This window comes from Staurois parvus, unplaced genomic scaffold (assembly GCF_062004578.1).
Source record: "Staurois parvus isolate SC_StPar_1 unplaced genomic scaffold, SC_StPar_1.0 ptg000425l, whole genome shotgun sequence".
NCBI classification, from domain to species: domain Eukaryota; kingdom Metazoa; phylum Chordata; class Amphibia; order Anura; family Ranidae; genus Staurois; species Staurois parvus.
The window spans coordinates 5,083,319-5,096,198 of record NW_028318221.1 but is presented as its reverse complement, the minus strand read 5'-3'; the positions used below and the strand labels follow the sequence as shown (position 1 = coordinate 5,096,198).

The following is a 12,880-nucleotide window of genomic DNA, read 5'->3' as shown; positions in this document are numbered from 1 at the left end:
TTGTATCTCCAGGCATCCCTTATCTGCATAAGCAATTTGTATTTATTTGTTATAAAGGTGAACTATGCCTTTAAGTCCCAAACATGGCAGGTAACCAGGTCTGCCTGCACCTATGACTAAATGTAGAATGCAACACGCTCCCAGCCGCTTACATAACCACTACTGTTGTAACATAACATTACCGTTGCTTGCAATTATCCTCCAGTACTTTCTTTTCCTATTATTTGCCATTTTATCACACTTCCTAACCAACAACCTTCTCACTAGACGAACCCGGAAGACCGGCAGAGCACTGGCGCTATCACGTGGTCTTTTGAGGTCACCTGCTCTTCAGAAGCCGCGCCTTCTGCACTGGCTCCCGCTTTGCTAAAGTACCCAACATGGCTGCCAATAATTGTTACGGCTTCAATAACGATGGATACCACAGGTATTGTCCTAGCATAGCCGCTGGGATGGGATCGGTAATGGGAAGCGGAAAGGAGAAATCGATAAAAGAGCCGGCAGATGTCAGGAGCAGGAGGATGGTGCTCTCTGTGTAAAATGGAGGGCTGGCACGCAGCAGAAGCAGAGAGGTCCATGGCTGTTCGCCTTCTGACGTGATGGCAATGGGCTCAGACCTTGCCTGCCTGAGTGCAGGTGCTGGCTTTCCGGGTAGTAGCAGTGGGAGTGTGATTGGTGCGTGCTGGCTTGTGTTTATCTATGTCTTGGTCTCCTAGGAAACTCAATAGTGACTTAGAACCAGGGGGAGGGGAAGGAGGGCCAGATGGCAAAAGGTACAATCCACCCTTGTGTGTTCATTCACTGCCCAGTCATATATATATATATATTCTTTTTGCCTAGTGTTTATAGGCCAATTACATCACAATCCCCCACAGTCTGTGTGTTGTGCTTTTTATATTATTATTTTACAGGATTTATATAGTGCCAACAGTTTGCTCAGCGCCTTACAATACAAAGGGAGAAAGTATAGCAACAATACAGTTCAATAGAAGATGGTTAGGAGGGATCTGCCCCTTGGAGCTTACAATCTAAGAGATATATGTGTGTATGTATGTATGTATATATGTATATACAGTCATGGCCGAAATTGTTGGCACCCTTGATATTTTTCCTGAAAATCAAGTATTTCACACAAAAAAGGTATTGCATTAACACATGTTTTGCTATACACATGTTTATTCCCTTTGTATGTATTGGAACAAATATAAAACAGAGGCAGAAAAGCAAATATGACATAATGTCACACAAAACCCCAAAAATGGGCTGGACAAAAGTATTGGCACCCTTAACTTAATATTTGGTTGCACACCCTTTGGAAAACATAACTGAAATCAGTCGCTTCCTATAACCATCAATAAGCTTCTGACACCTCTCACCCGGAATTTTGGACCACTCTTCCTTTGCAAACAGCTCCAGGTCTCTCTTATTGGAAGGACACCTTTTCCCAACAGCAATTTTAAGATCTCTCCACAGGTGTTCAATGGGATTTAGATCTGGGCTCATTGCTGGCCACTTCAGAACTCTCCAGCGCTTCTTTGCCATCCATTTCTGAGTGCTTTTTGACGTATGTTTGGGGTCATTGTCCTGCTGGAAGACCCAGGATCTTGGACGCAAACCCAGCTTTCTGACACTGGGCCCTACAGTGCGACCCAAAATCCTTTGGTAATCCTCAGATTTCATGATGCCTTGCACACAGTCAAGGCACCCAGTGCCAGAGGCAGCAAAACAACCCCAAAACATCATTGAACCTCCACCATATTTTACCGTAGGTACTGTGTTTTGTTCTTTGTAGGCCTCATTCCGTTTTCGGTAAACAGTAGAATGATGTGCTTTACCGAAAAGCTCTATCTTGGTCTCATCTGTCCACAAGACGTTTTCCCAGAAGGCTTTTGGCTTACTCAAGTACATTTTGGCAAACTGTAGTCTTGCTTTTTTATGTCTCTGTGTCAGCAGTGGGGTCCTCCTGGGTCTCCTGCCATAGCGTTTCATTTCATTTAAATGTCGACGGATAGTTCGCGCTGACACTGATGCTCCCTGAGCCTGCAGGACAGCTTGAATGTCTTTGGAACATGTTTGGGGCTGCTTATCCACCATCCGGACTATTCTGCGTTGCAATCTTTCATCAATTTTCCTCATCCGTCCACGACCAGGGAGATTAGCTACAGTGCCATGGGTTGCAAACTTCTTGATAATGTTGCGCACTGTGGACAAAGGCAAATCTAGTTCTCTGGAGATGGACTTGTAACCTTGAGATTGTTGATATTTTGCCACAATTTTGGTTCTCAGGTCCTCAGACAGTTCTCGTCTCCTCTTTCTGTTGTCCATGCTTAGTGTGGCACAGACAGACACACAATGCAAAGGTTAAGTGAACGTCTCTCCTTTTTATCTGCTTTCAGGTGTGATTTCTATATTGCCCACACCTGTTACTTGCCCCAGGTGAGTTTACAGGAGCATCACATGCTTGTAACATTCTTATTTATCCGCAGTTGTGAAAGGGTGCCAATACTTTTGTCCAGCCCATTTTTGGAGGTTTGTGTGACATTATGTCGAATTTGCTTTCTTTCCTCCCTTTTTTTGTTTTGTCCCAATACACACAAAGGGAATAAACATGTGTATAGCAAAACATGTGTTAATGCAATACGTTTCGTGAGAAATACATGATTTCCTGGAGAAATATCAAGGGTGCCAACAATTTCGGCCATGACTGTATATATATATATATATATATATATATATACATCGAAGTCTTTTTTTTTTTTTTTCCACTTACTTCAAGAGGCAATTACCCATCCCCCTACAATTTTTAGATTTTTTTTTTTTTGCTCCCCTTTTTACTTGATGTTGGGATGGCCACAGTTTCCAGCTCACACTTTATAAACAGTTACAGCAGACGCTTTTTCCCTTTTGAGATGAGTGTTTTACGTAAATGAATAAAAGCTGACAATTGTAATCACCCCTGTCAGTGGTAAATGGTGTGTTTTAACCCTCTAATTGCTTTATCTGCAAGACAGCGTTTGTTGAAAAACAGACTTACTGGCCAGATCACCAGGTGAAAATAAAACATCGAAGGCCTAAAAACTAATCACTATGCTCTGTACATATGCTCTGCTTTGTCACACATTTCACAGAGCCTGCATTCTGAACTACAGGAGGCACAGTCAGTACAGGACACAAATGACATCACCACGCTTGCAGGCATCAAGGTACCATGGGATGTTAGTCTTTAGAAATCAAAAGTAAACCAAAGGAATGCAGGAAATCCAGCATGCAGGAAATCCAGAAATTTGTACAAATAAATGACCAGCAGATATGCAGCTCTCAACATGAAGCAAGATTTTTTTTTTTTCATGTTAGATTATTGAACATAACAATTGTTTGTATTGCTATTACAATACTGATGTTATAAATTGAAAGTGTATGCTGTGACTTTAGATCTCCTTTAAGGTTAGTAATTATACAGTATAGGCATGATATTAACAATACACGTTAAGTAGAACTAAAAGTAATACTTTTTTTTTGTTTTGGATAGAGTGCAGAGGAATTGGAACACTTGTCTTTTTTGTTGTCTGTGCCCCTGAAAGGGTGTTTCACCTTCTCTATTTGTTCTGTTTACTATTCTCATTGAAAGTAAAAGAAATTCCCATATTTTGATTTGTCCCCAGAAAAGTAATAGAAGGGAAATCTTCCAATGGGGATACTAGTTCTGGTGACCTAGGGGTCCCCAAGGAATTCCCTTAATTTGCAGGGATATCTTCTCACTTCCTGTTTGGGACAGGAAGCGAAGGAAAAGCTCCATAATGGGACACAGGCAGTGAAAAAAAAATCTGACAGGGTTTATAACCCGCTCTTGCTCTATCTAAAATTAAAAAGAAAATGTGTTTCCTTTTTGTTCTACTTTAAGCCAGTCAATGGTAAAAAAAACCAAAAGTTATTCACATATTTGGTAATATTAATTTCTTTAAATCAATGTAACTGCTTGTTTTTTTAATTGCAGTTCTTACACAGAATCCACCTATTCCCGTACTACATCAACACCCAGTTATCCTGGCAGAAACATGCAAAGTTATTCATATACTGGAGATGGCAAATATCCCAAAGGATCTCAGAATATCCAGCCAGTGGATTATGAGGGTCATCAGAACTACACAGAAACTAATCCCGGTTATGGAACATGGAAAGACAATCGAATGCAACAGTCAGCCTTCAATCATGGCTATCAGGTGTGTATTGACAAAGTATTTACATCTGTTCTCTGAAGGCCTAATTTCTATGTATTGATTGCTGTCTGTGTCTACTTTAGGGAGATTTCAAACCGCTTTCTGTCCTAATGATTTCACCAGTGGAAAGGGGCAAAATGGTGTTTGTGCTTAACTCTCTCGGAGACAAATGCGTGCCTCTCCCTCATTACAGGGGCATGCAGGAAGGGAAAATCTTGCCAGTGGGGTTATAGACAGAAATGAAATCCTGACAGAAATGATAACCTTCTCATTGTATCTACAACTAAACAAAACATTTTTGCTGCAGTTCGGCTGTCTATTCCATTCATACCAATTCTCCTATTGTTGAACTCATGCAAACATCCTTGTTTTTCAATAAATCACCACATTAGTTGATGCTACTATAGACAGATTTGTCCATAGGCTTTTCGTAGGGACAAGGATATGTGCTAATTGGAAATGTTATTGGTCTTTATATAAACTCACCGGCCACTTTATTATGTACACCTGTTCAATTGCTTGGTAACACAAATTGCTGATCAGCCAATCCTATGGCATTTATGCATCTAGACGTGGTGAAGATGACTTGCTGAAGTTCAATCCGAGCATCAGAATAGGGAAGAAAGGGGATTTAAGTGACTTTGAATATGGCATGGTTGTTGGTTGCAGATAGGCTGGTCTGAATATTTTAAAAAACTGCTGATCTAATGGGATTTTCACGCACAACCATCTCTAGGGTTTACAGCGAATGGTCCAAAAAAGAGAAAATATCCAATGAGCAGCAGTTGTGTGGACGAAAATGGCTTGTTGATGTTAGAGGAGGATGGGCAGACTGGTTGCTGGTAGGGTTAGAATTTGGCGTAAACAACATGAAAGCATGGATCCATCCTGCCTTGTATCAACTGTTCAGGCTAGTGGTGTAATGCTGTAGGTGATATTTTTCTTGGCACTAGCAAGGTGTACCTAATAAAGTGGCTCATGAGTGTTGCTGATAAATGTGATTGCTGCATTTCTCTTTTTTTCTTGACTGCTTTCCTTCTCACCTTTTTTGATATGCCATAGTACACTTCTTATCCCGGGTCACTTGCAGTCTGGAGAAATGATTTTGGGTTGTATTTTTCTAAACTGTATTTAAGAGCCCAAGGAATAGGCAAGAGGCATTTGGATGCAGGCTGTGTGCCAAACGTTCTTCCAGTGCTTTTCAGGTGGTGATTCTTGGGGCCCATTTTACACTTGCTTTGACCTTAACACTTATGAAGATGCCCACTGCTTCAACATCCTTTTTTGAGGTTTTAATGAAGCTTGGCAAAGTGTGTGAGTGTGTGTTCTGCAGATTCCTAGCTTATTAGTACCTTCACTCAGCAGATCCCCCAGCTCTGGTGGTTAGGAATAGTGCTTGGGTGTGTTTTTAGGCTACAGGCTGAACAAAAGAAATGTACCCTATTCCTCCATCCATGTTAAACAGTGCAGATGAATAAGTCTTTCTTGCTGGCTATTATATTCTGATAGCCAGCATCATCTGATTGTCAGTTGCTCTTTGACTATTTTCTACTCCTCCTTTTTATATAAGTCAGTTGAGCAGTTGTCTTTTGTTGCTCTAAGAGGTGTCGACACAAGCACCCACAATTTGATTTTTGTTAAATTCAGCAAGAATCAAACAAAATTCGTGCCATGTATGGCAGTGTTAAAGTGTTAGTAAAAGCTAACTATTCTTAAAAATGTTCCTTCCTACATATCCTGCATACCCTGTAAAAAAACAAAAAAAGACCCCCCCCCCCCTTCCATCACAGAGAAATCAGTCTTAGCATAACTAGTTTTCTAATGCCACAGAGGCAGTAGTGCATCCGTATTGATGCAATCTCAGTAGCAGCTTCAGAGCTGTACCCAGCCTCCATGCTGGGTACAGCCTATGATGTTGCTTTGAGCATCGGATCCTGCATGGATGCTCACTTCGGTGTTTAGTGCAATGCATGTAGTCAACCACGGGGTGCTATAAAAGTCTAGGGCCATGGTCCATTCCTATGGAACCCCAGGAATCCCTTCCTGAAGATCTTTTTGAAGGTATGCTCACCATGACTGGTGAAGCCTATACTTTATAGACAGTCGACCTTCATAGACAGGTAGAACACGGTCTTCCTGTATCTCTGCCCGTTACAGAGAAAGACCTGGGTTATATTTCAACTGTATTTACTTTGGTACAAATGTTTAAAACTCAACCACTCAGTTTAGTCTCGGGTGGATGACCAGAGGTGTAACATCACACCATAGGTCACATACTTACTGCCACTTTCACCTAGAGCCCTTTTAAAGTACTTGGGCACCCTTTCACCATGAGGATTCGTTACAGGATGGTCTACACCTGGGTTGGTGAAATCTCCTTTTGGACACGCTTATCTTATTAGCTGCATACTATTCCATGAGTACCCCACAGGTGAATACCCTTTCCCATATCTATGGCCAAGCTGCAGCTGAACATTTGCTGTGCCAAAGCTCCATACAACACTCTACCTCAGGGTGACTATGCACCCCTTGCACCAGAGCAGAACCCAATTTTAACACCGGTCTCTGCGTCCGATTCTAGCTCTTTCATTTATGCAGCAAGTGGCCTACCTAACAAAAACAGAATTCTCTGAATTTGTCACAATTCCTGGGACAAATAGTGGCTCTAATACAGCCATTTCTGTCCAGGCCTCTTCTACTCCCATGTCTTTACCGGAGTCAAATCCTGATATGCTTGCCTTGAAAAAGTCAGACCAAGAAGGGAATGAGAGGGCATAGAGACAATATTTGAGGAATCTGCTGAAGATTTTTCTTCCCCAGACTGATGTTTTATTGAAGAGAGAGCTTCACACAGAATACTGGCTAATGTGGAAAAGCACACTTCTGCTCCCAAATTGTTCAGAGTGATTCTTCAATGTCTCGCTATTGCCCTTTGGGTACAAAAGAGACCTGCAAAATCTTCAAAGACAGTCGGCCATTCATGAACAAATAGAATATTCAATTTATGATGATTAGATCACTCCAGAAAGGATTTTCATTCCTTCCAAAATCTTTACAGAATGCTATCCAGTGAAGCTCACTAAAAAGTGGTCTATTCTTGGAGATGATCCTGTCATCTCAGTCTTAACAATCATCTTGATGTACCTCCTAGAAGATGCTCCTTTTTTAAAGATTCTGCAAATAGAAAATTTGAGAAGCTCTCTTTTACTTATGCAGGTTCAGCCCTGCAACCAGCTCTCATTACAATTTAATTATGTCAATCTCCAGCAAATAGGATCAGAACAATGAACAACCAACATGACCCTCTATTCCAGGATGGAGTTTTAATAGAGCATTTACAGCAATTGTCATGTGCTCTGCTTAAAGCATGTCATTAGAAAGATTTTCAGAATAGCTCCAATCTTTATTCACATGGAAATAATCTTGTAATTAAAAGCCTAAAGATGCCTCACACATGTGCTTTTTGAAGGAAAATGTCTGGGGAGGCACTTGATCAATTCATAAAAGATGTCACAGAAGGGAAGGTTTTACTCACAGCGCAGGGCACCCAGTTACTCTTCCCAGGCTTCAAATTCCAAACTTAATTTCATCCTTTCCTTTTGGTGCAAGGCATGGGCCACAAAGCCCAGCAAGTTTTCCCTGAACCCTCTTCCCAATGAAGGGATGCCCTGGGTTCAGTTGGTGCTTTCAAAAGGGGTACACAATACCCCTTCACTGGTTTTCCTCACTTTAATCAATCAAAATCTGCCCAAAGATGATCAGCATTGCAAAATGCCATGAACCATTTCATGTCTCAGGAAGTTTTGCCAGTGCCTCCACAAGACTGGTTCAAAGTTTTGTGTGTGTTGTGTGTTTTTTTTTTTTTTTTTTTTTTTTTTAACTACAGCATGTTCACTATACCAAAGTTCAATGGGGACATTTTGTCCTATTCTGGACTTAAAATATCTCTATAAATACCTTCACATTCCAAAATTTAGCTTGGAATCTGCACTGTCAGTTATTGCTTTTCTAAGACAAAGGGAATGTTGGGCATCTGTAGTCATCCCAAGATGCCTATCTGTGACTCACATTTAACCTCTTCAGTGCTTTCTGGGCTTTGCAACGAAGACAGTCACTTCCAGCTTGTCGCACTGCTTTTTGGCTTAATCTCTGCTCCAAGAGTATTCACAAAGGTCTTAGCACTTCTCAGAACTTGGGGCATTCAGGTTACAGGTTATCCAGACAATCATCTCCTGAAGGATTCCTCTCCTTCCAGCTATCTGAAAACTTCCACAGGGCAATCCAAATGCTCCAGGTCTTCAGCTGGGGGATCAATTTTCAAAAATATGCTCTCCTGCCTTTTTCTGCATCTGGAATACTTGGGTCATGTCTTGGATACATCCCAAGCAAAGCTTTTTTTCCCTCCAGAAAAGAGACCTACAAAGAGATTCTTCATGAGAGTTCTAGGCCTCATGGTTGCTATGTCTTAGAGCAATGAACATGGCTCTGCCACAATTAAACCCCTTCTGCAAGGGCACCCAATCAGGGTGCAGTCAGACAATGTCACTGCTGTGGCCCTACATCAACCCACCAATTTGGCACTAGGAGGCTTTCAGCCCTGAAGAAAGCAACCTAATAATCCTACCTCATCTTATAAACTAAGTAGAGCAAAAGAAGACAGTGATTTCTAATTGCACCAAACTGGCCCAGAAGGATTCCATCTGGCTTCTCAGTCACTGGCTTTGACATGCCTGTTGAATTCCAGGTTTTAGGAGACAGATGAGCTTCTCAGTCTGTCATTACTACTTTGCTGAAAGCAGGAAAAGTCACTTCCCAAAAGATCTACCATCTTACTGGGAAATCCTTTCTCAAGGTGATATTCTTGGAAATATTACCTGTGCCATGTGCAAGTCAGGAAAGACGGGGAGATTAGAGAACTCAATGCATGATGTACCTGATGTAAGAGGGAAGGATTTGGGTTTCTAGAGCACTGGGCTGACTTTTCATTGGGGTGCAGCCTATTTGCTAGAGATGGTTTGCACCTAAATGGAATGGGGGTCTGCTTTGCTGGAGGAGAGGTTTATGGGAAGGCTGGAGGAGTATTTAAACTAGGATCGAGGGGGGAGGGAGAATTAGATTATAACTGGGTAGAAAGATCAGACGGGGTCAGTACTTATTGGTGGGTGGAATGGGAAAAGATTGGGGGAGGGCTATAGCAGATAAGATTGTTCCCATGTTACAAACAATCAGTGGAATTGGTACCATTTTGTATGAAAATAAAAAATATGCAAAATATGTTTGTTCACCAATGCCAGAAGTCTGCCAAGCAAAATAGGTGAGTTGGAAGCTTTGGTGCATGAACAGAACTATGATTTAATTGGTATTGCTGAATCTTGGCTTCATTCTTCACATGACTGGCCCATTCATATTCTTGGCTAGGTACTCTTTTGGGGAGACAGGGTAAAAAGGAAAGGTGGTGGTGTCTGTATATGAGACATGATCTCAGAGCGAGTGTGAAAGAGGATATAATTGATGGAGAGTGTAATGAGGCTGAAGCATTATGGGTAGAATTGCAGATGGGGGTGTGTACTACGAAAGGTAATCATTGGAGTTTGTTATTGGCCTCCCAGTGTTAATGAGGAGGTGGAGACTCTGCTTCTTCCACAGATTGTAAGGGCTGCAAAGACTGAGACAGTGATGATAATGGGGGATTTAATTGACTGGAGTAATGGTACTGCAGGAACAGTTAAAGGGCAAACATTTTTAAACCTACTACAGGACAATTTTATGGTACAGTTCATAGAGGTCCCAACTAGGAATGATTCTCTACTGGACCTGGTAATCTAAAATCATGCAGAGCTTATTACGAATGTCCATATAAAAGAACATCTGGGTAGCAGTGACCATAAGGTCAGGTGTGAACATGTAGGCCCTTTACAAAATAATCTAGAGTGGGTGACTGTAAACACAGAGCTGAAAAAGGTATTTAATAAATTTGCCTTTCTTTGCCCCCAAAGGAGCATGGGGGAGCTCTTGTCCATAATGAGCATGGTATTGGCACAGCTACAGATCCACATTGGCTCACAGTTGATATGATCCAAAAATATTTAGACAGAATAAATGTGAATAAAGCATCTGGACTGGATGGCATACACCCACGGGTCCTTACAGAATTGAGCTCTGTCATTTCAAAGCCATTGTTTCTAATTTTTAGGGACTCTTTAATGACTGGCAAAGTATCACTGGATTGGCGTAAGGCCAATGTGGTGCCAATATTTAAAAAGGGGTCAAAATCTTTACCAAGTAATTATAGACCTGTTAGTTTAACTTCTATAGCTGGGAAGATACTGGAGAGTTTAATAAAAGACCACATAGATGAGTTCTTGCTGGGAAAAAAATATTTTAAGCAACAGAAGTTGTCAAACAAATTTTGATTTCTTTTTATGAGGAGGTGAGCAAAACCTTAGACAGAGGGGTGGCTGTGGACGTGGTATACTTGGATTTTGCAAAAGCGCGTGTTCCCCCCACACACAGCTAATATGTAAGGTAAAGTCTACGGGTTTGGAAAAATCTGTATGAGAATGGATAGAAAACTGGCTAAAAGATCGTATTCAGAGAGTAGTGGTTAATGATTCATACTCTGAATGGTCTGGGGTTGTCAGTGGTGTACCCCAAGGTTCAGTGCTGGGACCCTTACTTTTTAATATATTTATAAACGATATAGGGTCTGGGATTAAAAATCCCATTTCATTCTTTGCAGATAACACCAAGCTGTGCAGTGCAATAATGTCCTTACAGGATGTCTCCAACTTACAAGCCGACCTCAATGCACTGTTTAATTGGGCAACTATGTGGCAAATGAGGTTTAATGTTAATAAATATAAGGTTATGCACTTGAGGGTTAATATGCATGCATCATACATACTAGGGGGGGTACAACTGGGGGAATCAATGGTGGAGAAGGATCTGGGAGTTCTGGTAGATCACAAACTTAAGAATGGCATGCAATGCGAAGCTGTGGTTTCTAAAGCGAGCAAAATCCTCTTGTATTAAAGGAGGTATAGACTCCAGAGAGAGAGATATCATATTACCCCTGTACAAATCATTAGTAATACCTCATCTGGAATATGCAGTTCAATATTGGTCACCAATTCACAAAAAGAACATTGGGGAACTGGAGAAAGTACAGAGAAGGGCAACTAAACTGATAAGAGGCATGGAGGAGATCAGCTATGAGGAAAGAATAGAGGAACTGAATTTATTCTCTCTTGAGAAGAGGAGATTAAAGAGGGATATGATCAACATGTATAAATACATCAGTGGTTCATACAGTAAACTCGGTGCAGAGTTATTCACCCTGAGGTCATCAGAGGACAAGGGAACACTCTTTACATCTGGAGGAAAGGAAATGTAATCCTCAAACATTGAAAGGTTTCTTCACAGTAAGAGCTGTGAAAATATGGAGTAGACTCCTTCAAGAGTTGGTTCTGGCCAGCTCAATGGATTGCTTTAAAAAAGGCCTGGATTCTTTCTTGTATACACAGAATATAACTGGTTGCTTTTTATAGGTAAAGTTGATCCAGGGAATATCCGACAGCCTCTTGGGGGATCAAGAAGGAATTTTTTTTTAACAATGTTTTGGGGGGGGCGGGGGCAGTGGATGATGTCAGTGGTCCAATCCAGGCCAATTTTCAGCTTTCAGCACTATCACATTTTTGAGAGACAATTACTCAGTCATGTAACACTGTACCCATATGAAATTTTTATCCTTTTTTTTGAGACCGAGCTTTTGTTATATATATATATGAGAAAAAAAAATTTTTTTTTTTTTTTTTGCTTTTTGTTAGACAATTTTGCAAAAAGATTTTTCTTCATAAAATGTATTTTGCTGCATTTTGGGGGTAAACATAACCCAAAACCATTTATATTTAGTTTGTGTAAAAGCTTTAGAGTCTATAAACTATGGGATATATATTTTTGAAAATTGATCATTTGAGATCCTAAAATGTTGGACGCTGGTATGGCAGTGATTGGGATGCTGGTATGGGGTATGGTGGTGATCAGGGTGATGGTATGGTGGCGATCAGGGCTCTGGTATGGGGAGGGGGGGTTTGTGAGCACTGGGACAGGTGACAGGTCATCCCTATTTTATTATTATCGTGGGGCAGTGATCAGGGACACGGGGGTGGCTGGTACTTCAGTGTGTGAGTGTACAAGCAGCTTGACAGTCTGCTGTACACTCTCACACACTGCAGGATCACTTCTCTGCTCTTACATTGAGAGCAGAGAGAAACAGTTTTACTTTCATTTTCTAGTGTTTACTATGTGAGTGCTGTGTTTGGTCACAGCATTCACATTGTCAAACGCCACGTGTTCGCCCGAACACAGCGGCTCTGTGGGTGCGCGCTCTGTGAGCTGCTCAGGAGCCATCGATGCGGGCTGATGTACAGGAACGTTAGCTCGCATCTGCGCTGCTTCCAGTTTGCCGTCTATGTAGAATGGGCAGACGGGAAGAGATTAACAGCCCTGTTTGGGGGGCTTTGATAAAATATCAGGGGTCTAAACAGACCCCTGAAGTCTCACTTCTGAGACAGAGAAAGGGACTGAGGAAACATTCTCCAATCCCTTTCTCTGTAGTCTCAGCTACACTGTGGATGAATGAACAGGAGACAGCATTTACTATG

General features: G+C 41.4%; 1 protein-coding gene across 2 annotated transcripts in view; it reads left to right on the top strand.

The window, feature by feature from the left end:
• Positions 1-305: 305 nt before the first annotated feature.
• Positions 306-12,880, top strand: part of ZFR2 (zinc finger RNA binding protein 2) — a 137,170-nt gene continuing 124,595 nt past the window's right edge. The window contains exons 1-2 of one of the 2 annotated variants that reach the window (XM_089687463.1): positions 306-427; positions 3,995-4,220. In XM_089687463.1, coding sequence (XP_089543589.1) covers positions 381-427; positions 3,995-4,220 — 273 coding nt within the window. In that variant the 5' untranslated portion in view covers positions 306-380. Of the gene's footprint in view, positions 428-495; positions 676-3,994; positions 4,221-12,880 lie in introns of those variants that run through there. The other variant, XM_089687464.1, reaches the window with a different exon arrangement.